The following is a 22,880-nucleotide window of genomic DNA, read 5'->3' as shown; positions in this document are numbered from 1 at the left end:
GTAAATTTCGATAAGTTAAATACTAGCACAAAATATGTAAGTTAAGAGTCTCGTATCTATTGTCATCTGGTGACCAAGAATACATAATCATTTACGGTTAGATTTAATATCAAATGTTAAAATCAAACGGCAAGTGACCATGCATTCTTTTACTACGAAGTGACCAAGAGAACATTTGTGGATAAATTAATAAGCTGAATTGTAGCAACGTCTTTAGATAATAGCCTAAGTTGCATTTTTGTCTTATTCATGCAACGATATTGGGGTTAGAATTCGGGTTTAACTACACAATAAGTAAAAAAAAAAAAAAAAAAAAGGTATCGGTACTGCCATTCATAAAAGTTGAACCTGAGATTTTAAACTTTGATTTTGAAAATAATCGCTAAACTGCAATACTATTGTCAAGTTGCAATTTCATCTTTAGAGTCCCCTTCTCTTAAGGATAGATAGTTGCCCCACCCTTGAATTTGACCCACAACTAATCTCTATTTTTACCCAAAAAACACAAAAAAAAAAAAAAAAAAAAAAAACTTTAACGATAAGCTTCCGGTACTGTTCACTTTAACGAAAAATCACATTTTTCCATTAAAAATCAATCCTAATACTATTCAATTTTATCTTTTATTTTATCCTTATCGTTAAACCTCAAGGTTTAAAGTCATTTTTATTAGTTTTCTAAAAAACAAAATAATAAAAAATAAGATTCTCTCCCCTCTATTCCCCTCCTCTCCTATTTCTCTTTTTCTCTCTATAGAAAAGTCAACACAAGATGTTAACAGTTGTTTAATCGTAAGTATTCAAATAAGATTTTGGAGAGAGAAAATTGGAAGGAAGAAAATTCGGATCCAAAAAATGAGAACCCTTTGGATAAAGGCCCTGATTATATAACCAAAATTAAATATAAAGCTCGTTTAAGAAGTGCTTTTAAATGACTAAAAGCACTTTTAGAAAAAATGTTTACCAAGCCTTAGTAAAAATGCAAGTTAATCCTCCAAAAGCACTTGAAGTAAGAGCCATGTCGAACTACAATGTCATTTGGTGAAAATTAAACGTATTAAACTGGTTTTAAGCACCCCAAAAAGGAACATCCATATTTTGAGACTATGAGACCAAAAACTGAATAACTGTAAGCACATTATATGTGCATATTTGACTTGAGTAGCAAAAATATCTAAAGGCCTGGAAACAAACATCACCCTCTTCAACAGACAACGGACCTCCGATCAAATGTCAGAACGCTGTGACTCCGCCGAGATTCCATAATAAAATCAAACTAACACCCTCCATATTCGGCCAAAAACGCAAAGTCGATCTGAAACACCAGTGAAATTATCAAGATGGCGAAGAAACAAGAAATCAACAGAGTAATGAATGAAGTATAGTAATATTTGTACCCAAATAAAAGAGAATGTAGCGTAGTAACGTACCATCATATGGGTTAATCAATCATCCAGGTAATAATAGGACCCAGCAGCTTTTTGTTCCCTATCCTTCGTCGACTCCAATTTGTTGATTCTTGGGCGATAGTTAGTCGGGTCACGCCTAAATGTGATATCAAGATGCTGCACGCATGCATCATTTTGAAAAAATCAGTGAAGAGAGCAAAATTATATTCTTATCATCACACACTAATATAGTTAGAGGCCAAAACAATAGAGTGAAACGACGAAGTTGCAACACTTACAGATAAGAAGAGATTCATCCCCGTCAACAATGACTGCGGAGCATTTGCAGTACAATCAATTGATGCCTGCCCCTCATAGACAATAACTCTATCTGCCAAGTAGGTAGCCATGATAAAGTCATGTTCAACGATGAATGCCGTTTTCTTAGCATGTAGGATGAACCTCTTTATGACTTTGGATGCAACAATACGCTGCTCAGAATCAAGATACGCACTCGGTTCATCTATAAGATATATATCTGCAGGCTGCATTAAGTAAATAGAGACGTAGATTAGAATGTGTCCATGACAGCTGATTTGCATGCATTTTCACCAGTTAGAACAACAAAAACTATAACTCAGCCTTCCCAGTGAAACAATATAAATAAAAATGAGTGAATCTGTTATTGTGAACTAATCACTAGATTTACAACGTTAAATTGAAGGCAAAGGATAAACAAATATTTAGCAAGAGAAAAAAAAATTATTTCAAGGTTTTAGAGCACAAGCATAGGAATGACAGATGGTCATGATATATGTCAAACGTGTTCAAGGACTGAAAATCTAAAACAAAATGGCAGGGACCACACTTAGCAGATGACAACACAATCCCTTCCTTTTTTCCAAAAATTTGCAAGGCGCCTGGCACTACCCCCTCCTGTAGGTTAGACATCAAAATAACATTTGTTTTTTTATCCTCATCCCAACTTCAAAACTCAGATAGACAATTCCTGCCTGCTCAGATGCATCCAAGGCAACGAATAGATGGGAAACATAAAGTTTTGAAAAGGATTCATTCGGACAACACAAAGGCCCATTTTATTAATCACATGGGAACCCTATCTCTCCCTTCTTACTCTATACTCGCAAGACTGATAATAAGGAAAAAGTAAACACAACTTCCAATTTTCAGAAGCAGGAAATGTAAAGAAATATATAGCCAGTTGAACCTTGTGACCTTTCACTAAGTATTTCAACTAAACTACCAAACCATCTGTTGAAAAACAAGAATCTATGAAAACAATCAATGCTTACGGAGAATATTCAGGCTTCTCAAATTCAGAACCAAGACATATAAAAAAGCTTACCGCATCAACGTGATTGAAGCAACCCAGCAGAACAACATTACTTTTACTAATTCAATGATTTATGTCAAGATTAACAATAATTTACCTTCCCGAGGCATAGGCATAATGCAACCCTTTGCAACTCTCCACCAGAGAGATTCAGAACTTCTTGATCCATTAATTGTTCAATAAGAAGAGGCTTCATCACATCTGACATGAATTGGGGATGAGTATATGAATCACGAATTTTTGAATGTAACAAGGCTCTGACAGTGGATGGAAACTTTGGACTGATTTTCTGGGGCTTGTAAGAAACATTGAATTCAGGTATCTCCACATCGGAATCTTCAACAGAATCAGGTTTCAATAGACCAGCCTGAAAATTGGGCAATATGCGAACTCAACATCTGAAGCTGCAAAGTAACTATGACTGAAGAAAAGAAGATAAAAAATAAAGAATACCAGCATACGGATGAATGTTGTCTTCCCTGTTCCATTCTCTCCCAGCATTACAATAATCTGAGAATCAGTAAATTCACCTTCAACCGCACGAAGCCTGAAGTTTCCCTGAGTTTTAGTCATTGATGGGTATTTATATCGTGCATATGTCTCAATTTCCTCAGCACTTTCCTGTGGAGTCTCAGCAACCTGGTAAAGACAACGAAGTAAATCACAAAGCAATAATAAGTCAAGGGAGTCTTTCTTTTTTCCCAGTTACAAGTCAAAAGAGCATTTCACTGATAAAATTTATAATCGTGCCTTGAAGGTCAGAGATTCATCCCGGAACCTAAGATTTTCTGTAGGAACAAATCCAGCCAAGAAGATGTTGATTCCTTCTCTAACTGAGAAAGGAAGAGTTACAACTCCATATGCACCCGGTTTCCCATATAAACAGCAAATGAAGTCTGATAAGTAATCCAAGACACTAAGATCATGCTCCACAACAATTACATAGCTGGAAAATATAAGAAAATATGACTATTAGCTAAATATGCAGTAAGACAATCAAGAAATGGAATCCAAAAAAACCATGCAATTCAATTTTGAGAAAATAAGAGAAAATAAAAAATTAAACCTATTAGGCCTGAGTAAAGATCGGACAACTTGGGCAGCTTTAAGCCTTTGTTTGACATCAAGATAACTTGAAGGTTCGTCAAACATATATATCTCTGCATGCTGTATGGCAACGACAGCAATGGCGAATCTTTGAAGCTCCCCACCAGATAAATCCCCTACCTTACGCTCTATAACCTGGTTCAGCTCAAGGTCAGCACATAATTTTTCCTTCATATCCCTCTCATCCTTCTGACTGAGCACCTCCCCAACATTCCCTTGAACTGCTTTTGGAATGTGATCAACATACTGAGGCTTTATAATGGCCTGTTAAGTAAAAAGAATATTATGCAAATTAGCAAGAACAAATATAATATAAGACAATATAATGATTAGAGACAACAAAAGATGGCCAAAATATACCCACGATAGAACACACAAAATTATATTCATTTAAATGCTAAACTTTTAGTACGAAAGATTATGGGCATCAAAATTAAATGGTACCTTCAAATTATCTTCCAGGATACGGGTAAAAAAATTCTGCAACTCAGATCCTCGAAAGTAGGTCAAGATTTCCTGCCAATCTGGAGGATTCTGCAAAAATAAAAAATAAAAAACCATCAAGATAAGATAATCGAAGAATGCACCAAACATATTTGAAACATAATGAACTTGTCAAAGAAGGGGAATTTCTGTAAGGAGTCTTACTTTGAAACGACCTAAATTTGGTTTCAACTTTCCACCCAAAACTTTGAGGGCAGTTGACTTCCCAATGCCATTCGTTCCAACCAAACCAAGAACTTGACCTGGCCTTGGGACTGGTAACCTGAGATTGCAAAATTTATGTTATCCCAAACCACATAAATGCAAAAGCGATCACTTCCCGGTAATGTCATGAGGAGCTAACCTGTGTAGCTTGAAAGTGTTAGGCCCATAGCGATGGGTTGTATCTTTGTCTAAATCCTTTGGCAAGTTAATGATTTGGATTGCTTCAAATGGGCATTTCTGCATCATCAGATGGTATAGAGTCCAATAATGCCTTTAAAACACAACTATTGCAGATAAACAGGCAAATGACAATAACAGCACTTCTTACACACCTTCACACAAATACCACATCCAATGCACAATTCTTCTGAGATGAAAGCAATCTTGGATGCAGGGGTAACCTCGACACATAGTTTACCTGCATATAGACTGATTAGTAGTGTGTATGTTTGTAGCACTATAGGAAAACAACATAAATATATCACATAAAGACAAAGATAATAAAAAAGCAGCTCATTTACAGAAAAGCAAACACAGTTGCTATGATAATGCATAACAGGAACTTGCCAACAGAAACATTAAATCTATTTGAAGCCACCTCATTATATGCAAGAGCTCATGCCTGTACTTTTAGTAACCTTCAATAGAAGCTTTCCTTGATTTTATAAACCAATAATCTCTTTTTATGGCAAGCTTTGAGCATAATTAAATTTCTGAGTGTTTCTCCTTGCAGGAGGTATTCATTACCTTTATCTCCTTTTATTTACACAACATAATCATCGAGTCATTCTCCTGTCACAAGTAGCTTCCACGACCATTTGAACACAAATAATACGTTTCAAGATAAATACCAATTTGCATGATAAAAAAACAGCTGACAAATCCAAGTTATCAAGAACCGTGCATCACAGAAACCATATAGAAATATAATAGCAAGATCACAATTCACTTTTGTTTTCGACAAAACCAAACAAACCATTATCTGAGTAATCTAATGAGTCCTGATACTTATTTCTTTTATGAAGAGCGACAGACATGCATACACATATTATTACATAACACTAATGGAAATTATATAAGTAAGAAGTGGTTACTGTAACATACCAGTGATGACAACAGGGCAGCTCCTCTTGCATTCCTGGCGGCACTTCTTGGGTTTGCATCTGTCCGAGCTCACTATAGCTATACGGGTCAAACGGTCTGTCATCTCCTAATCTTCTTCTGTCCATCCACAGATCAAATTAAGCAAAGGATCAAATGCACACAGACTGAGCAAGAATCAAACTACTGGTGTTGATGGGATGAAAAATATTTAAAATTGGGCAAAACTAAATCCAGAGCAAGCTGGCTAGTTTGATAATTTTGCAATCCAATCCAACCTATTATCCGCACCCAAAGCTGAGAAGCAACCCAACAGCTCAAACCATTCGCCTGAATATGTCTACCGGTATAAAAATAAAAAATAAAAAACCATCCCCAACAGCATGAATTTCAACATTACTAAAAACCCAATCCCTAATTTCACCAAAATCCCCTGTAATCACAAATTCACAATCACGTCCCCTCCTTTAATATTAAAAAAAAAAAAACCCCCAAATATCACAATCAAAAGATGATTCTTTTAAGCTCAAAAGCAGATTCTTTTGCTCAAATCTCAATCGCAAGCTAAAGAAATACCTGTTTGACAATAGATGAGAAAATGGAGGAGAAACTTGAGTCGGATCAGCTGGCGGCTGCAAGCAGAGAAGGGGTGGAAAATACACTGAACAGTTACGGAGAACAACGACGGGCATCAAAATGCAGTGGCGGTGGAGGCTGAGACTGAAAAATGGAAGCTAAGAAAGGGAGAGGATAGAGGGTGGGCGACCGTTTAGCGTAGGGAGGGGCAGATGTGGAAATTGTGCGATAGTTAGACAAGGGACGGAAGGGAAAATTTTTAGGTGTACCGGGTACACCAAATTTTTTTGGTGTACCCTCACTCATTAGGATTTTTTTGGTGTACAAAAAGTGAGGGTGCACCAAATTTTTTTGGTGTACCCTCACCATTATGAGTGAGGGTACACCAAATTTTTTTGGTGTACCGGGTACACCGAAAAATTACTCGGGACGGAAGGGCCTCTCTGTTCTCCTCACACACCCAGAACTTTTGCCTTTCCGATTAATACCCTCATGAAGTTACTTAAATTCTCAATTGTAACCCTAACACACTCATATCACCAACCGTCATCTCAAAATCATACCATATGGTCATGCCTTACTTTTATTTACATTCATTGAAGAGCACAATGCCAAGGGACTATTTTAAAATGAGACTTTTCAGCCACTTAGTACTACGGTCTAATGATATTCTTTTTTACTTGTAAATGAGAGGTCTTAAGTTCGATTCTCGTCGAAGACGAATTTGAATCACATCATTGTTAGCCCATTGTGAGCTCTGTGCTAAGTTTAACGTCAATTCTTATGTCAATATTATAAAACGTTGTGCAAAAAATTAGTTTAGTATAAGAATAATCTTCTAGGATGATCATCATTAACGTTGTCATTTTACATTTTTATTCATTACAAAATTAGTTTTCAAGCTGATTGGAATTTTGTTTCATTATTAAATTATTTACTTGCAAAAACTATGAATAAGCAGAAATAATTAAAGGCAAAAATTGATACGACGGTTACGACACGCTCATTTGCAGTGATACTTTGTATATTAAGAGATTATACGAATGAGACCTGACTATTTAGCTAGTCAGGCTATTTACCCAAGTTTCTCTCTATTGTATAGCCATTGGGCTTTCATCTTAATTTGCTAAAAGCTCAAGGAGAGGTTAATCGAATACACAGTGGAGTTATAATTCTAATAGTTAAGTTTGTTTAACCTTGTATTTGAATTATTGTGTTGATTCTCCTTCTCTAAAATTGCTTGTATAAAAACGCACAATAGCTTAGGTTTGTGGGACTTTTTATAGGAGTCAATGCCACAACATAAAAGCTTTGAGATTTTATTTTAAAACAGATATTAAAGTTAATAGAAATAATTGAAATAATGTAGACTTTGAGTGAAAAATAAATGGTAAATCCTACACCCTAACAATTCATATGGAAATCTTAAAAAATAATGAATTTATGCCTTCCCTTGCCTTCAATCAAATCCATCCCTAAATTTTTGAAAGTTTGACAAAAGAAAGTAGCCGTTATTTTTTTTTTTTCCAATATTAGACAAATTTACCACCCTAAGCCTTCGTGATTGAATTCGAAATATTCAAACGGATCTATGAACACCTAATATATATTGGAAACAAAATCACTCAGAAATATGTGATTTCCTCGAAAATTTGAGAAGCAAAATCTTTTGGTTAGATTGTAAAGAATCTGTGGTAATATCTAAATATGATTTCCAATAATCCAACGAGATGTGCAGCTTGCAGGTTTTTGAGAAGAAGATGCCCTCAAGATTGTGTTTTGGCCCCCTATTTTCCCTCCTCCAATCCAGAGAGATTTGCTTGTGTTCATAAGATCTTTGGTGCCGGCAACATTACCAAAATGTTAGAGGTAAACAATTAATTAAGATATTGCTCATCATTAATTAAGTAGCATTTGTCCTAAACTGCGGCGAGGTTGGGATTTGAACTCGGATGCATGAGGAGAGAACATCTGCTCTAGCCAATGCCGCTACACTCATGCATGTTCATCACGCGGAGGAAGACTTTCTTATGGCCAATTGCATAAAACCTTCTTTTTTTATCAGTGGAATAAGGGAAATTCGCACTAGGGACCTTTCTAAACATGTATACGAGAAATGTATACATGTATTTTCCTCACTACCTTAACTCCAATGTTTTGTCGAAAATATAGAAATAATTGATATACTTGTTCTTATTTTTGGGATATACGAGTGTACCGAATTTGTTATAATCATAAATAATCGTCGAATTGTATTGTGAATGCAGCAACTTCCAGTCCATTTAAGAGAAGCAGCAGCAGACTCCATGTTTTACGAGGCATCGTTACGCGTTGAAGACCCAGTTTATGGATGTGTTAGAATTATTTCTCAGCTGCAACACCATATATTGGAGGTTCAATCCGAGATACTCAAGACAAACGGTCAAATAGCATCCTACATTGCACAACAGCAACTGCAGCAGCAGCAGCAAAATGTTGTTGATGGTGCAAGTTACCAGCAAGACATGCAGATCAGTGAATATTTGGGGGTTGGCTCGGACGTGCAAACTTTAGCAAATGACTCTTACTTTCATCCATAAAGATGGGCAAATCTTTACAGACTTGGGCTATGCCAGTTAGCGAGGGTAGTGTGCCAACCACTTGCATTTAAGTTCAAATTCTTCTCCCTATGGATTAGGATAGCATAGAATTTCATTTTTGTTAGAACAAATGGATGAGCTTATTTTGTTTAGTCCAATGATTGATAAAATTTGTTTTAGATAAATAAAGAATTTTATTATTATAATTTTATTTTTCCAAACGAATGACGAATTTTATTAAATTTGAATAAAAACGTTTACATTAGATCCCGAGGTATTACTGATACATAATGCGAAGGTGAGATTAGGAGTAAAATAGTTTATACTAACTAATCACTCTCAAAATATTTGATCCACAATTTCTTTTATTAAATATGAGCATATTTTCTCTATTAATTCGTTTTCAAAATCACGAAAGCAAGCGCACAATATTGGTCAAGAAGATTTGAAAATTGTTGAGATTAGTCTTCTAATCGTGTTTATTAACGATGAACTAATTGGATTTAAAACAAAAATACTATCTTCAGTTGAAATGTTGAATGGTAATTTCTTCTGAGTGCAAATGCAATTTCCAAAGAGTAAGATTTTGAAGTGAAAATTCGAAAAAAATTACTCCAAACTTGGACAGTAACAGCTTTCTATTTACACTATGCTAATAAATTACACAGCAATTTACTACTTGGATATACAAATCTGCGACGAGTAAACTGTTACACAGAAAAGCTATAGAAAATAGTGGTAAAGAAGGACATGCCATACTATTACCATCCATATACGCCGGAATAAAGATTTTCAGGTGAAAACAGAATGATAGATCGCTATTCTCGTGTGCCCTGAGAAACGAGGAGGGGGAAAAACCAAAAAGGGCATACCCACGAGAAGGATTTAAGCCGTCTTTGGCCAAATGCATATCCTCCTAGTTTGACAGATCAATAGAGCTGCGTTCTGAGAACGAGAATCATCAATTTCCTCATTTATTTCTCATAGTAAGAAGAAACTCGGATGACTAGTGTGATCTTCCAAAGGTGTTCTGAAAATTGATGGTTTGATAGCATGTACATGTACAGAACATAACTAGGGAGATGAGCATTAGGTATTACGATTACGAGAATTTCTGCACCGCTGAATAGGGCGACTGAAGTAGTGGGAAAACGGAGTCTTTGGGACCGGAATTAGTTTTCCAATAACAGCAAGAGGCCAACTATCGGAAAATAAAGGCAGTTAAGTTACTAAGATTTCTAAACAAAAATAACTGGCATGTTTTATTAAACGTTAGCCAAACTTTAGCCAGTCAGAAAAACATAAGCATTGTTCAAGTTAACTTACCTGACAATGGCAATTCCCAAGCATATGAGCCATTGCTGCCATGATAGCCTCACTGTTTTTGTAAATTTTCCGAGGAACATAACGATGATTATCTGAAAATGGAGTTAAACTCAGTAATTGTATATAGGAAGAACCTGAAACCATAATATAAATGCAGTGCCCTCTCACCTGAAGTACCAATGTAATTCCTATTATTCCCATGAAGAGGTAGTTTTTGGTCACTCCGCGGAACACATTTATTTCTTCAGGTTTTCGAGCATTGAACTCATTGAAAATCTGTTGAAAGTCAAGATAGGCGTTAGAACAAATAATAAATCCAGCTTAACTAAACAACTGAAACGACTCCTAATCGTAATATCACATATACCATTTTTAAGTCCTACACTTACTTGGCAAAAGACGAATGCATTGAATATGAGAGTATTCTTCACACCAATGGCATGCTTTTGGTCATCCTGCTGCAGACCAAGAATGCGATTTCCCATAAAGTTGAGGACAAGGAGGACGGTAACTTGATACATAGCCTGTGCCAAGTAAAAATGATGAAATTAGAGAACAGAGTCATACAATGTTAATATATGATGCTTCAACTGCGATGTTAGTAAAAGTGCAAAACGATAATCCAACAGAGAGGAGGTACCTGAACGAGTAAGTTCCTCCACATGATGTTCGTTATAAGAGGTGCCCTAAGAAACAAATATCAGATTATTACTTCACTTCGACAAAATCTAGAATACGAAAAAATTTAACTTTGAATAGTATCCAATTCAGGTTGTTAAGAGCATTGCTAGCTAATGACACTATCTCACACCTTCGGCCAACTGGTGTTCTCTGCATAAGGTTGTCTGTAGGTGGTTCGGTAGCCAATGCAAGTGCTCCTAGAGTATCCATGATCAAGTTAACCCACAGAAGCTGTACGAAGAACACGAAATAAATATTAGAACCACAATGTACAAAGGAAGATGACAGAAAAGAAATATGCCGTAAAACTCTTTCACTCATTTTTGTTCTGGCTTCATATTCCAAATTGTGAGAGAGAGAGAGAGAGAGAGAGAGAGAGAGAGAGAGAGACCTGTACTGCATTTAACGGAACACTACCAGAAGAGATTGCGGCCACAACATTAATTACAAGAGCGGCAACATTAACAGTAAGTTGAAATTGGATAAATTTCTGAATATTTGCATACACAGAACGTCCCCAGCGAACAACCTACATAATGTACAGAGAGACATTCAGAATAGACAAAAATCACCACCCTAACCTCATTATTGTTTTACATTAAGTAGACTTACCTTTACAACAGAGGCAAAATTGTCATCCAAGATAACGATATCCGAACTTTCTTTTGCAACTTCAGTTCCTTGAATGCCCATAGAAAGACCAATATCTGCCTAAAATACAAAATGGTAAGATCTGATCAACTATAACAGGAAAAAAACATGACCTACAAGAAGGGATGTTATCAAGGGGAGAATTTTGCTAAAAGGACTGGTTATCAGGAAGTTTAAAACTAAGAAGACATGAAATCGCCAACCACATGAACTTATTAAATTCACAAAGATGACAAACCTCATGAAGTGCCGGAGCATCATTAGTGCCATCTCCTGTTACCGCAACAACTTCACCCCCCTTACGTAATGCTTGCACAAGCAACAACTTGTCATTAGGGGAAGATCTGCCCATTACCTATGCAACACCGTAATAAAAAGTTCATTACCATTAGGTACAATCCGAGACATGCAATCTAGAAATAACAGAATTAGCAAGAGAAACAGACTGAAGATTTAAAGCTCAATACATATTATAAAAATTTCCATAATGCAGGAACCATACTGTTATTTTCTTGGCAGTTTGTTCCCTTTCCCTTTCAGACAATTCACGGAATGTTTTTCCTTCGATTATAGTAGGCTCAGTTGCATCTTTGAGTGAAGCTAGTATTCCACACTCTAACGCGATGGCTTTTGCTGTTTGAAGATTGTCTCCAGTGACCATGCGTACCTACAGGTTCACAAAAACGAGATTCATCAGGTCATTTTCCAGACTTGAGAACCATAATATAAAATTTTTTATCATGTAAATAAGTATACATCATTATGTTTGCAGAAGTGTAACATAAATCAAGATGTTATAAAATCAATGAGGAAAGTTACCTTAACACCAGCTTCAGTGCATAGTTTCACTGCATCTTTGACACCAGGGCGACAAGGATCCTACTCACCAACATACATATAACATATTAGCTAGGAAGAAAATACTTTATATCAAAAGCAAGGCCTAAGAAAATGGTACTGTCATGCCATAGGCCATCAAACAGATACGCAACAGTTGCTCTAAATAAATAACTGGAATAGTTGGGAATTTATTTTGTCCATGTGTGTGCAGATGAGAAATTAAACGGCAAGAAAAATAATTCAGTATCATGAGACTTGTTCTTGGACGCACCTTTATACCAACAATAGCAAGCAGGACAAGGTCATCTTCTGGTAAAGCCCATTGACTTAATTGCTCTTCATCAGTAGGAACTTTGTCCAATTCATATGGTCTGTATGCAATGGCAACACACCGCAAACTGCGTTCTGCCATGTCATCAATAGCCGTCTTGAAAAACTCCTGCAAAAGATATAACAAGATATCATAACCAAATTTCACAGGATAATGTCAAGAGACAAAAATATTTCTCATTTTTCTAAGAGAAACCTATGTATCCAATCAATGATACTAAGGGCCCATTGGGATTGAAGGAAAAATATATAGAAATTTCACATGTACATTTTACTATTCAAGAAGAGGTGTAGTTATTGGCATAGTGCTATCTTGCAATCCTCACTGTACAATTTTTTCCCTGTGTTTTTGTAAATTTGGAGTGCATGATGATCTTTTTAGAGTGCCAATAACAGCTACCTTCAAGAAAACGAGGATATATGAAATAACGATTGTCCACTCTTCCCACATGCAAATTTTCATGATGGTTGTTCATTTCTACTTCCAAGGGGGTAATATGTGGATTTTCTGAACATACAAGCAACATTTTTCAAAGCACAACTTAGCAATTTACATGCAATCCAATACCCTTATTCCGGATCTTCCATCCAAATGGACCCTAAGAGTTTTGTGCGTATCAACTCTCATCATTACCAAGAGCAGAAGTGCCAGATATGACGCTTACTCTCATACATAACTTCCTGGAGTATGTTCATTTAAATTAAGTAAAATTCCGCTTGTTCCTAGATTTTATTTTCTCAAAATCTTTCAGAAATGTGTTTTTTCATATGTTAAGATTTTCTGATTATGTTTTTATGGCTCGTGTTCCCAACCTTATCATCTTCAATATTCTGCGAGCAACCGTCTGAGTCAAGATATTCTGTGCACGAGGCTAAAACTATCTCCGCTGCTCCTTTCCAATGTATATGAACTTTAGAGTCAGCCTGTCATGAAAAGAAAGAAAGTGAAGAAATAACATTATCACGCGATTAATCAGGCAACAAAAGAGAAGCTGCGCACAGAAAAGATAGAAGTAGCTCTATGGAGGTATTATCATGTATGTCTCACAATATAAGTATATTAATCTTGCATTCAAAAATACAATAATAATTTCTAGATGAAAAATGCAGTGGGTTATCACCTTCCACCGGATATAGTCGATTTACTTCAAGCTCATATATAAAGTTATGCACCACGTGAGGCTTTCTAGATGGACTAAAGGCATCTTACTATGCAGATCCCACTGGGTCTTAATCTTGTGATTCCGAAATTGAAAATTTACACCTTTAACTAATCAAGTACCTGTTTTAGTGCAACACCACCTCGCTTTTTCTCTGAGTTGAAAGGGAAAACATGAAGGACTGTAGACTCCAATCTGATAGCATCAAACTTCATCCCCAACTGCGATGCAGAATTTGATAACTTAGAAAATCTTCAAATATTGGAAAACAAGAGTACCGAAGTATGCTAAAGCACATTAAATGAACCTTGAATGCCCATGAAAGTATAGCCTTTTCCGTAGGAGATCCAGAAATCTCAACTTCACCACCCTGCTAAATAAATTAATGTTTTGTGTTTAAATACTAACATTTAAAATTGAGAATACCATCAAAGCTCAACAGCTGAGGAAAACAATGTCACTCCTCCCTTAATGATGCTGTGACAACTAAAGAGAAATATTACTGTTGGCTCAAATACGTTGCCAGTGGTATTCTGCGCAACGCCCTCACTTATGAGAGTGGAAACCAGCGGATGCAACTGTGAGGTATCATCTGGCGGATTTATCTTTTTTATCCCAACATATGCCTCAACCACAGTCATCTGCATCCTCACATATTTTTGTCAGTATTTCTATGTTACCAATATATTTTTCATATCAAAACAACTACATGATACTGAGGTTTCACATGTTGACCAGTACCGTGCGTCCATAAATTGATGGAAATAAATTCAGTTTGACCATAGAACACACCTGATTTAAAGTCAATGTCCCAGTTTTATCACTGCAAATTGTTGTTGCTGAGCCCATAGTTTCACATGCTGACAGTCTACGCACCTGCACATCTTTACTGTAAGAAACTAGTTTCACAAGATTTTTTTAAATCCATTTCCTAGTAGACGCAAAAATATCACAAAAATGAAAACAGAACGATGTTTGACCAGTGAAAGCATTTACATTTAAGAAACTGAAAAACTTTTAATTAAAAAGAGCAAAGACACTTTACCAGTGCCTTGTCTGCCATCATTTTCTTCATTGAGTATGCTAGCCTGTCACAGAATTGAAGACCAGATGCAAAGTTGATAACACAAATGATAACTATATTAGTATACTAGACTTAGATCCACTGTAATTGCAACCTGAAGCAAAAGTGGTGGATGCTACTTACGTCAAGGTAACAGCCAAAGGTAGCCCTTCAGGCACTGCAACAACCACAATGGTGACCTGCATGGTTCTATAGTTTGTCAAAGAAAGGCCAACATATAATCCTTAAACCGAAATGCATCCAGAAGCTTCACTTACAGCAATGGTGAAAATTTTCACTGCTCCATCAAAAGTTTTGCTAATGCTAGTCTGACCAGCTTTAAACTGTACTTTTCCATATAGATCTTTTGTGTTTCCGGTAAAGTATCTAAAACATTAAATAAAAGAGAGGCTGATAAGATGATAAGCAATTTATGTAATATAAAGTATAATTATTCAATGATCACAATGTTACCTGCCCCAAAGGACGGCTAGCACCAAAGCAGCCACTGAAAGCCCAACTATGCCTATAAAAGTTGCAACTCCATTCAACCGCACCTATCACAGATCACCGGAAGATAATATATCTTGAGCTGTAAATAATTAAAAAAAACATGGATTTCCTATAGATTAAACAACTGTACTTGTGGAAAAATGCAAAAACCTGCAAAGGCGTTTCTTCACCAGTATCCTCTGAGATGCTCGCCATCAATAATCCCCATTCAGTATTGATTCCAACACCAGTTACCTACAGATAGCCGAAAAGGTGAAGCCACCTGGTAGTACTGGTACTGACAGTCACGTATTACTTTAAGAAGAAAAAAGGAGACTAGGAACAAAGCATTATAGGGATAATTCCAGCATCAAAACAAATAGACATGAAACATTTGGTTTTCCAGTCAAGTTATGAAAAGTGCTGCACAATAAATTAATTGAAATTACTTTACCAGCATAGTACCCACTCCATCAGCCACTTTGCAACCTGACATTAGGAAAGGTGCTTTCTGATCCTTGTGAACCTGAAAGAAATGGCGCTTAAGAATCATATCGGTAATGATCATAATTGAATAAGTGCAGGGTACTGTATAAGAACTCACAATCTTGCTTTCACCAGTCATGCTAGATTCATCAATAGCAAGTGAATGACCAGTGATTACGATTCCATCAGCAGGGACCTAAGTACAACAAGAACAACAACCAAGTATGAACAAAATAATTTGGTTACGAATTGTAAAATTAATTTCCAATAGAACAAATAAAACATTAAGTACACTCACTTGATCACCTATTCTGAGAGGTACAACATCACCAACCACAACATCAAATATTGAAATCGTTATTGATCTACCACCTCTCATGACCTATAGAAATTTTCAAATATATAGTCAATTCAGCATCCAAAGAGTAAACGTTAATATTCCAAATATGGAAGAGTGCACACCTCCAATTGTATATTTTGTTTTTCAGCGTTTAGATTTTGGAACTGAAGAGATTGCCGATAATCACTAACAGCTGGCAAACAAACAAATTTATCTCGTGCTTCCAAGATGAGTCTAACAGAAACCAGATCAAATCACAATTACAAATATCAATTCCAATACCTGTGACAACTATAACAAGAAACACAGCAAAGAAAATGCTTGCTCCGTCATACCATCCTTCCTCCAAACCCTATGAGGATATCAAAAGAAAAAAGGTAGACAAAACTGTTTAAAAAAAAAAAAAACATAGAAATACAAAGCACGCCCAGATAATTAGACAAACGAGCACCATTCAGTTACAGGTTAAATACGAGAATAGAGGATACAAATGGTCGAGAATACCTCAGTTTTTAATCCGAGTGCCAATGACACCACTGCTGCGATGATCAAGATTATAAGAGTTAAGTCTTGCCAAGCTTCCCAAAGGAACCTCTGCAGGACAGCACAGGAATGAATTTCAGTTACTGCAACATGTTCCTGAATAAAACCAGAAAATAACAAAAAGTAACACCTTGTAATTAGATAATATACCCAGAAACTCCGCCCTTTTTTCCGAGGATATGTATTTGATCCAAACACTTCCTTTCGTTTTACCACATCCGTTTCATCTTCATGAATTCCTTTCTCCACGTTCGATTTTAGCAATGCTGATATGCCTTTAACCTAGTGAAATGATGATTGCATTATGTAAGTAGAGCACACAAAACATTACAAAAACAAGGAAAAATACAGTTGCAGATGACTTACCCCTCCATATTGCTGTAAAGCGGTAATATTGTTCTCCCTGGTCAATGTAACAAGTTGGTCTAGTGCAATTCCGTAATCACCACTGGGAGTTGGGGGCGCAACTGTTGTGCCTATCCCTATATCATCCGGGACAAAAGCAAATCATGCAAATAAGCAACTTGAATGGAATCTTCCGACAAGAGTGAAAGTAAAGCTAGAATGTGAGTTTAGCACGGGCAAAACTAAAGAGGGTACAGAGTACAGAAAGAAGGTAAGCGATCAACATCATTTAGACAGCGGACCAGTATACAACGAGTTTGAGCACTGTATTAACTGACCATAAAAGGCAAAAGCTTCAGTTTCAATGAAATAAGCCCAAAAATGTCTATGAGTCTAACACAACAAACGTTGACAAACTAAATACTGCAAAACCTGTGGATGAAATACGTAACCTTCACAAAATAGCACTGTAATTATAAATAACTGGAAGCTAGAGTGAACATACCAAGTTCCCGTTCTCCTGCCAATTTGAAAAGCAATGCTGCCTAATATGACAAGCAATCATCAGTCGAACAGACAAAAATTGTTCCAATTACTGAATAGTTACTTATTGTTTGAAATATTACTCGTATGACTTGTGCATGGGATCTAATCATCCGCCTCCTATTTTCTTTTTCTTCTTCCGCTTTCAAGTCCATAGTGTACCTGAACCGTCTGGAAGCATTTAACACTAATGCCGCTTGCTGCCAAGAAAGTGATAAAGCAAGTGTAATTAGAACAATGATACCCAAAAAAAAATTAAAAAATTAATAATTACGACCAAAAAAAAGATTATCCCATTTCCGTAACCGTGTAAAAAACAAAAAAAAATTGTTACATTGAAAGCTATGAAGCATGGATACATATACGGATACGACAATACGACACGATACGGTAATACGGAAAATCTCTAAAAATTAAGATACGATACTTTATGGATACGGCAAATAAAAATGTATATAGCAACAAAAATATACATTTTATAACATTATTCATCATTCAAATCAAGTACATTTGAGTCGTTAGAGAAGAAAAGTTCGAAATCTAATCCTCTTTAAACTATAGATGAAGTGTGAGAATCGTATTCATGGTTTTAATTAGAGGGAAGTTCTTTGTATTCAGCAACTTTCAATTATAGATGTCTCCTATTAATTTCCTCCTCCTCGTTACCATTTTTGAAAGTGTAAATGTATCCTAAAAGCCGGATACGTGTATCCTAAATGTAGGATACACGTATCCATCCTATCAATTTCATGTCCATCAACCAGGATATGTGTCGGACGAGTATCCGAGAGTATCAGGCAAGTATTGTATCTGATCAAGTATTGGATACGGGATACAGGACCAAACAGAAGTATCCGTGCATCATAGATTGAAAGGAATCGAACTTGAACCTATCCTACTGCTTGAGCTAACCCAAAGGGCTTCCAAATCTTGTACATTGGTAAAACATAACTTTGGGTATGAAAGTATGCGTAACGAGTGTAATGTACCCCATTACATTGCATCAAATAGCATTGGCAATATTTTCTGGGATTGAAAAAAATTTGATTCGATTCGATGCCGATTCGTTTCCACTTCCAACGAACCAAAAACAACGCTAGCAAGCACGACATTGCATAGTATACATAAAATTTCAATGACATTGACTAATATGTGACTGATTTGAATCCACAAAAATGACATTGCTATTTGATGCAATCAGTAGTAATGTGAATGAAATGGAATGCGTATAACACGTACCCTCCATCTCCTGAGCGTCTCGTGAGGCGCGTTCTTGGTGTGGGCAATGTCGAAGGATCCGTCGGCATGTCGTTCGCCGCGGCAGCGTCGTCGTCGAACTCGGTCTCCAGTCCCACCCTCGCCCCTCCTCCCCCTGCCTCCATGTCGTGTTGGTTCTGCTCCGACAACGACGTTGGCAACAACCCGTTCGTGGAAGACGACGAACCACGTGACGCAGCCATCTCTCAATCGTCGTACGCTACGAAAAAAGAGTTTGCTCCTCCTCCCGCTCCTCCGTCCTTTTTATACTCGGCTCCGGGAGCGTTCTCTGGCCCCACCCACCAAGTCTCACAAATAAAACACAAAACAAAAAACCAAAATTCACAAAAAATAAATAAAAAAACACGAGGCCAAAGTTGAATAACAACACGCCAACAACAACCGCACAACAAAAGAATCAACGTTTCTTTTCTGTTTCGTTTTTTTACCTTACTGGCGATGCTACTGTCTCTATTTTTCCGGCGAACAGCTATATAAATTTTACCGCGAATTCAGGAAGGTAAACCGGAAACGAGAGCTTACCTGTACACGACTGGCTCTTCGCATCGTAGGCTGGAGGATAACGATAACCAGAAATTCTGATTTTATTTTATTTTATTTTATTTTTTTGTGAGATGAGATGACCCATGACTGGTAGGGAAAGTTCGAGGAAGCTTCGTGCTGTTACTGTGATGTGCATGAGCATGACAGGAACAGAAGGACTTGCTGCCTATTTGTATATATATTGCGCGGTTCAGAAAAATCCACTACCATCTGTTTGCCGAGAAAACAATAATCCTTTTTTGGCGTGCAATGAAAAACACCATTATTTATTTAACAATGATGTTTGTGTTTACGATTCGTTGTTGCACTAAATTATCATAAATTTGATTAATTTTAGAGATAAAACTGAATTTGCTAGACATGAACTTAGAAGCATGAGGATAATGAAGGGTTTAGTCATGTGTCGACGACTAAATTATTTTTAGGTTGAAATTATTTTTTGTAATTTTCTAATTCATTTTATTAACATGTTATTATTATTAATTTAAATTTATTTTATTTGACTCTCTCTCTTCCTTGTGTTTTTAGAGAAATTTTCTAGTATAACCGAAAAACAAAGTAGTACCTCACGTGTTATTACATAAATATGTACGTTAAAAATTTAATAATTTAAAAAATAAAATTATTCGCCATTTAAATAAAAACACTTAATATATCATAGTATTACGATCAGAATGAAAATTTTCTCGTGTCTCTACGTTTCCTTGCTTCTTTTCATTTACCCTCTTCTTTGCACCGTCCACAATTGCTCCCAGTAAAAATCAAACCCGTAATTTCTCTTATTTTCATTTGCTTTCTCTTCATATCAAACCCATTATCTCTCTTTCATTTCATATCAAACCCAGAAATCCCAATTTTTTTTTTTTTCAATTTGCTGAGGCTTAGTCGGATTGTGTAGAGGCTTCGTCGGATCTCTGGTTGTGCACAGGCTTTGACGGACCTCCTCTGAAGTTGTGCAGAGGCTTCGTCCGTCGTCGTCCACTCTGGTTAGGAGTTGTTGCGGACGAAGCTAAGCAGGCGTGAAAAGACGCAGGTTTGGAGACGACGACCATCGGCTGGGATTTGGGTTTCGGCTACAACCGGAAATCGAGCTTACCTGTACACGACTCGCTCGTCGCCTAATGGAGGGAAAGTTCGAGGAAGCTTCGCACTGACGTGTACATACATACATATATACATATACATATATATATATATTTATATATATTGCGCGGTTCAAAAATCCACTACCATATGTTTAGTGAGAAAACAATAAGTCTGTTTTTTAGCGTGCAATGACAGAGACTTTAGCTTTATGTATTTAACAATGATGTTTGTGCTTATTCATTAAAGATGCGTTTGTCGCATCAAATTATTTTGAACATGATTTGGCATGGAATAAATGGTATGACGGTAATGATGCAATGTTGGACTCAATTACGGATTAAATAATTTTTATACTCAAATAAGTTTTTGTCGTTTTCTAATTCATAATAAATATTTTATATTATTAATCTAAACTTATTTCATTTGACTCTCTCTCCTGTCTCTCTACCTTGCATTTCTCTTTCTTTTTTTTCATTTGCAGAGGCTTCGTCGTCGCTCTCTCTGGATGGGGAGTTGTTGCAGACCACATGTTTGGACACGAAGACCATCAGCTGGGATTTGGGTTTCAACGGAGACGATTACAAGAGCAGTGCAAAGCAGTCTGGACGAGTCTGATGTGAAGCAAAGCACGGGTTGGAGACGAGATTAGTAATTCGCTCCTTCTTAGGGGGTCTCGTTAAAAACACCTAGCGAAGGATTTAGTGAACACGAGTCCAACTTAGTTCCATTAAAATCAGTCCCTTCTCGCACCAAACACAGACTAGTGCCAGTCTAGTCCAGTGAAACTCAACAAGGCCAAACCAACGCGCTCTAAGAGAATTGCTAGCAAGACTCGTTTCTACGACCAACTCTAATAGTTAGGGATAAAGCTTAAAAATTTAAGTAAAAAAATTTGAAGTCATAACCCATAAACTGTCTCCTCCAATGATTATGTCTTAAAATTTTAGTCTGAAATTATTAAATAAAGATTTTAGACTAATTTTTTTTCAATAACTTTAAAAAAATATATATTGATTATCCTAATTAATTTTTATGAATATTTTACCATAATAATATTTAAATTTTGATAAATAATATAAAATCACACGACCTACTCATTCTTAATTACATAATTCAAGCTTACGACAATTACTAATACTGTAATACCCAGATTATTTTTAAATATATGATTTATTTATGAAATTCAAATTAATTGATGATTATGAAATCCAAGTGAAGGGAAATGTGAAATCCTGTTCTCGAATTTTATTAAGTATTATGTGTTGTATTCAGAGTTACGACGTATTTATATTTACGGTGTTTAAATTTTTCAATAAGTTAAAAAGATGAGAATGCCAACAGAATTATACGAGGATGTATTTTATCCTTATATGTTTCACCATATTTCTTGGCATATTTGGATAGAGATCAATCCTATGAGCGCGTAGGCTAAAACCGTTTGCCAAACGGAGTTATAACGAATGAGGTATAAACAAGCAAAGATAAGGGCAAAATGGTCATTTGACCATTAATCTAGAAGGCTCCAGCTTTGCTAGAGCTGTAATGCCCCGCCCCGAAATATCTATTTTCGGGAAATAATTACCATAGTAGGGCTAATTAACTCTTGTTTAATTTATTACCATTAAACACTATTCTTAATTTAACATTCCTAAATAAGTCATGTAATCTCAACCAAAAACATCTTATAAAACGCATAAGATTTAGTTTCATCTTATTCATCAAATTTCTTTCCTTAAATCAACTACGCAACCAAAATGGAATTCTCGATTATTCAAGGCTGCATCTAACCCTGTTAGACTGCCTACGTACCCTTGAGCAGGATCAAGCCTTTCGTAATTCACATTCATTATATTCTCCATTTTCTATTATATCCTAGTATCGGCCAAATTCCATTTTACCTTGCACAATCGAATCAAATCAAATGGTTATCAATTATGGATTCAAAACATCCAATTTTGTATGAAAAAGGCAGCGTCGGCCCATTGGCCACGCGCCACCGCAGGTGGCGATCGGCAATCCCGACTTGCCAAAAAATTTCACTATTTTTAAAAATTCCCAAATTTTACAGGAAAGTGTTGCTCAATAAGAGGAACAACTTTCATACCTGGGCCGAAGTCCAATTCGGCCGGAAAACACCTCAATTCGCCCTTAAATCGTCAAAAACCCTTGATTTGGGTGTTCTTAATTCGAATCCAAAACAACTCCTACGCCCCAGCCAGTGCATGAGCTTTATTCCAGGCCTCAAGGCAAGTCTAATGGTGGTGGTAATTGGAGGAAAACATTTTAGGATTTGCATAATTTACACACGAACCTGCCGTACCCACCTGTGCGGGTTTCACTATTTTTTAAGGCCAAATTCCATC

At 36.3% G+C, this 22,880-nt stretch overlaps 3 protein-coding genes across 4 annotated transcripts; 1 reads left to right on the top strand and 2 right to left on the bottom strand.

Moving 5' to 3' along the window:
• Positions 1 to 977: 977 nt before the first annotated feature.
• LOC103926819 (ABC transporter E family member 2) lies at positions 978 to 6,487 on the bottom strand. 2 transcript variants are annotated; one of them, XM_009335698.3, is made up of 13 exons: positions 6,232 to 6,487; positions 5,659 to 5,775; positions 4,887 to 4,972; positions 4,694 to 4,791; positions 4,495 to 4,612; positions 4,291 to 4,380; positions 3,806 to 4,110; positions 3,490 to 3,685; positions 3,193 to 3,378; positions 2,837 to 3,106; positions 1,685 to 1,930; positions 1,428 to 1,562; positions 978 to 1,312 (listed from the first exon to the last, which is right to left on the bottom strand). In XM_009335698.3, exons 2-12 carry the CDS (start codon positions 5,759 to 5,761, stop codon positions 1,443 to 1,445), a joined length of 1,818 nt encoding a protein of 605 aa, XP_009333973.1. In that variant the 5' UTR covers positions 5,762 to 5,775; positions 6,232 to 6,487; the 3' UTR covers positions 978 to 1,312; positions 1,428 to 1,442. The 2 variants fall into 2 exon arrangements, with proteins under 2 accessions (XP_009333973.1, XP_009333974.1); XM_009335699.3 differs by having other exon boundaries at positions 5,659 to 5,772.
• Positions 6,488 to 7,829: 1,342 nt separating this feature from the next.
• LOC103926818 (LOB domain-containing protein 24-like) lies at positions 7,830 to 9,148 on the top strand. Its single transcript, XM_009335697.2, has 2 exons — positions 7,830 to 8,100; positions 8,499 to 9,148. Exons 1-2 carry the CDS (start codon positions 7,939 to 7,941, stop codon positions 8,808 to 8,810), a joined length of 474 nt encoding a protein of 157 aa, XP_009333972.2. The 5' UTR covers positions 7,830 to 7,938; the 3' UTR covers positions 8,811 to 9,148.
• A 608-nt stretch (positions 9,149 to 9,756) lies between these two features.
• LOC103926817 (calcium-transporting ATPase 9, plasma membrane-type) lies at positions 9,757 to 19,564 on the bottom strand. Its single transcript, XM_009335696.3, is given in 34 exon segments — positions 9,757 to 10,011; positions 10,137 to 10,228; positions 10,305 to 10,412; positions 10,526 to 10,660; positions 10,777 to 10,822; positions 10,948 to 11,048; positions 11,209 to 11,346; positions 11,430 to 11,528; positions 11,707 to 11,823; positions 11,971 to 12,135; positions 12,288 to 12,347; positions 12,580 to 12,747; positions 13,452 to 13,562; positions 13,921 to 14,019; positions 14,106 to 14,168; positions 14,302 to 14,439; positions 14,591 to 14,674; positions 14,844 to 14,886; positions 15,006 to 15,061; positions 15,140 to 15,248; positions 15,336 to 15,418; positions 15,525 to 15,608; positions 15,808 to 15,879; positions 15,958 to 16,035; positions 16,138 to 16,221; positions 16,302 to 16,372; positions 16,462 to 16,531; positions 16,684 to 16,773; positions 16,873 to 17,004; positions 17,089 to 17,204; positions 17,573 to 17,612; positions 17,694 to 17,810; positions 18,850 to 18,909; positions 18,912 to 19,564. Coding segments are annotated over 34 exon segments (3,300 nt in total). The 5' UTR covers positions 19,071 to 19,564; the 3' UTR covers positions 9,757 to 9,899.
• Between the last annotated feature and the right edge of the window lie 3,316 nt (positions 19,565 to 22,880).

The sequence above is a fragment of a genome, unplaced genomic scaffold (genome assembly GCF_019419815.1).
Source record: "Pyrus x bretschneideri cultivar Hongxiangsu unplaced genomic scaffold, Pyrus_bretschneideri_v1 Contig61, whole genome shotgun sequence".
NCBI lineage: Eukaryota > Viridiplantae > Streptophyta > Magnoliopsida > Rosales > Rosaceae > Pyrus > Pyrus x bretschneideri.
Note: the sequence above shows the minus strand (reverse complement) of the source record. Positions and strands in the feature narration are given on the sequence as shown.

What these genes read in the sequence shown, in the direction of transcription:
- LOC103926819 (XM_009335698.3), bottom strand. Translation starts at nt 5,761, where the DNA reads ATGACAGACCGTTTGACCCGTATAGCTATAGTGAGCTCGGACAGATGC. An exon ending in AACACTTTCAAGCTACACAG is followed by an intron (nt 4,613 to 4,693) that starts GTTAGCTCCTCA and finishes TTGCAATCTCAG; the next exon opens with GTTACCAGTCCCAAGGCCAG. An exon ending in ATGAATCTCTGACCTTCAAG is followed by an intron (nt 3,379 to 3,489) that starts GCACGATTATAA and finishes TGTCTTTACCAG; the next exon opens with GTTGCTGAGACTCCACAGGA.
- LOC103926818 (XM_009335697.2), top strand. Translation starts at nt 7,939, where the DNA reads ATGATTTCCAATAATCCAACGAGATGTGCAGCTTGCAGGTTTTTGAGA. An exon ending in ACATTACCAAAATGTTAGAG is followed by an intron (nt 8,101 to 8,498) that starts GTAAACAATTAA and finishes TTGTGAATGCAG; the next exon opens with CAACTTCCAGTCCATTTAAG.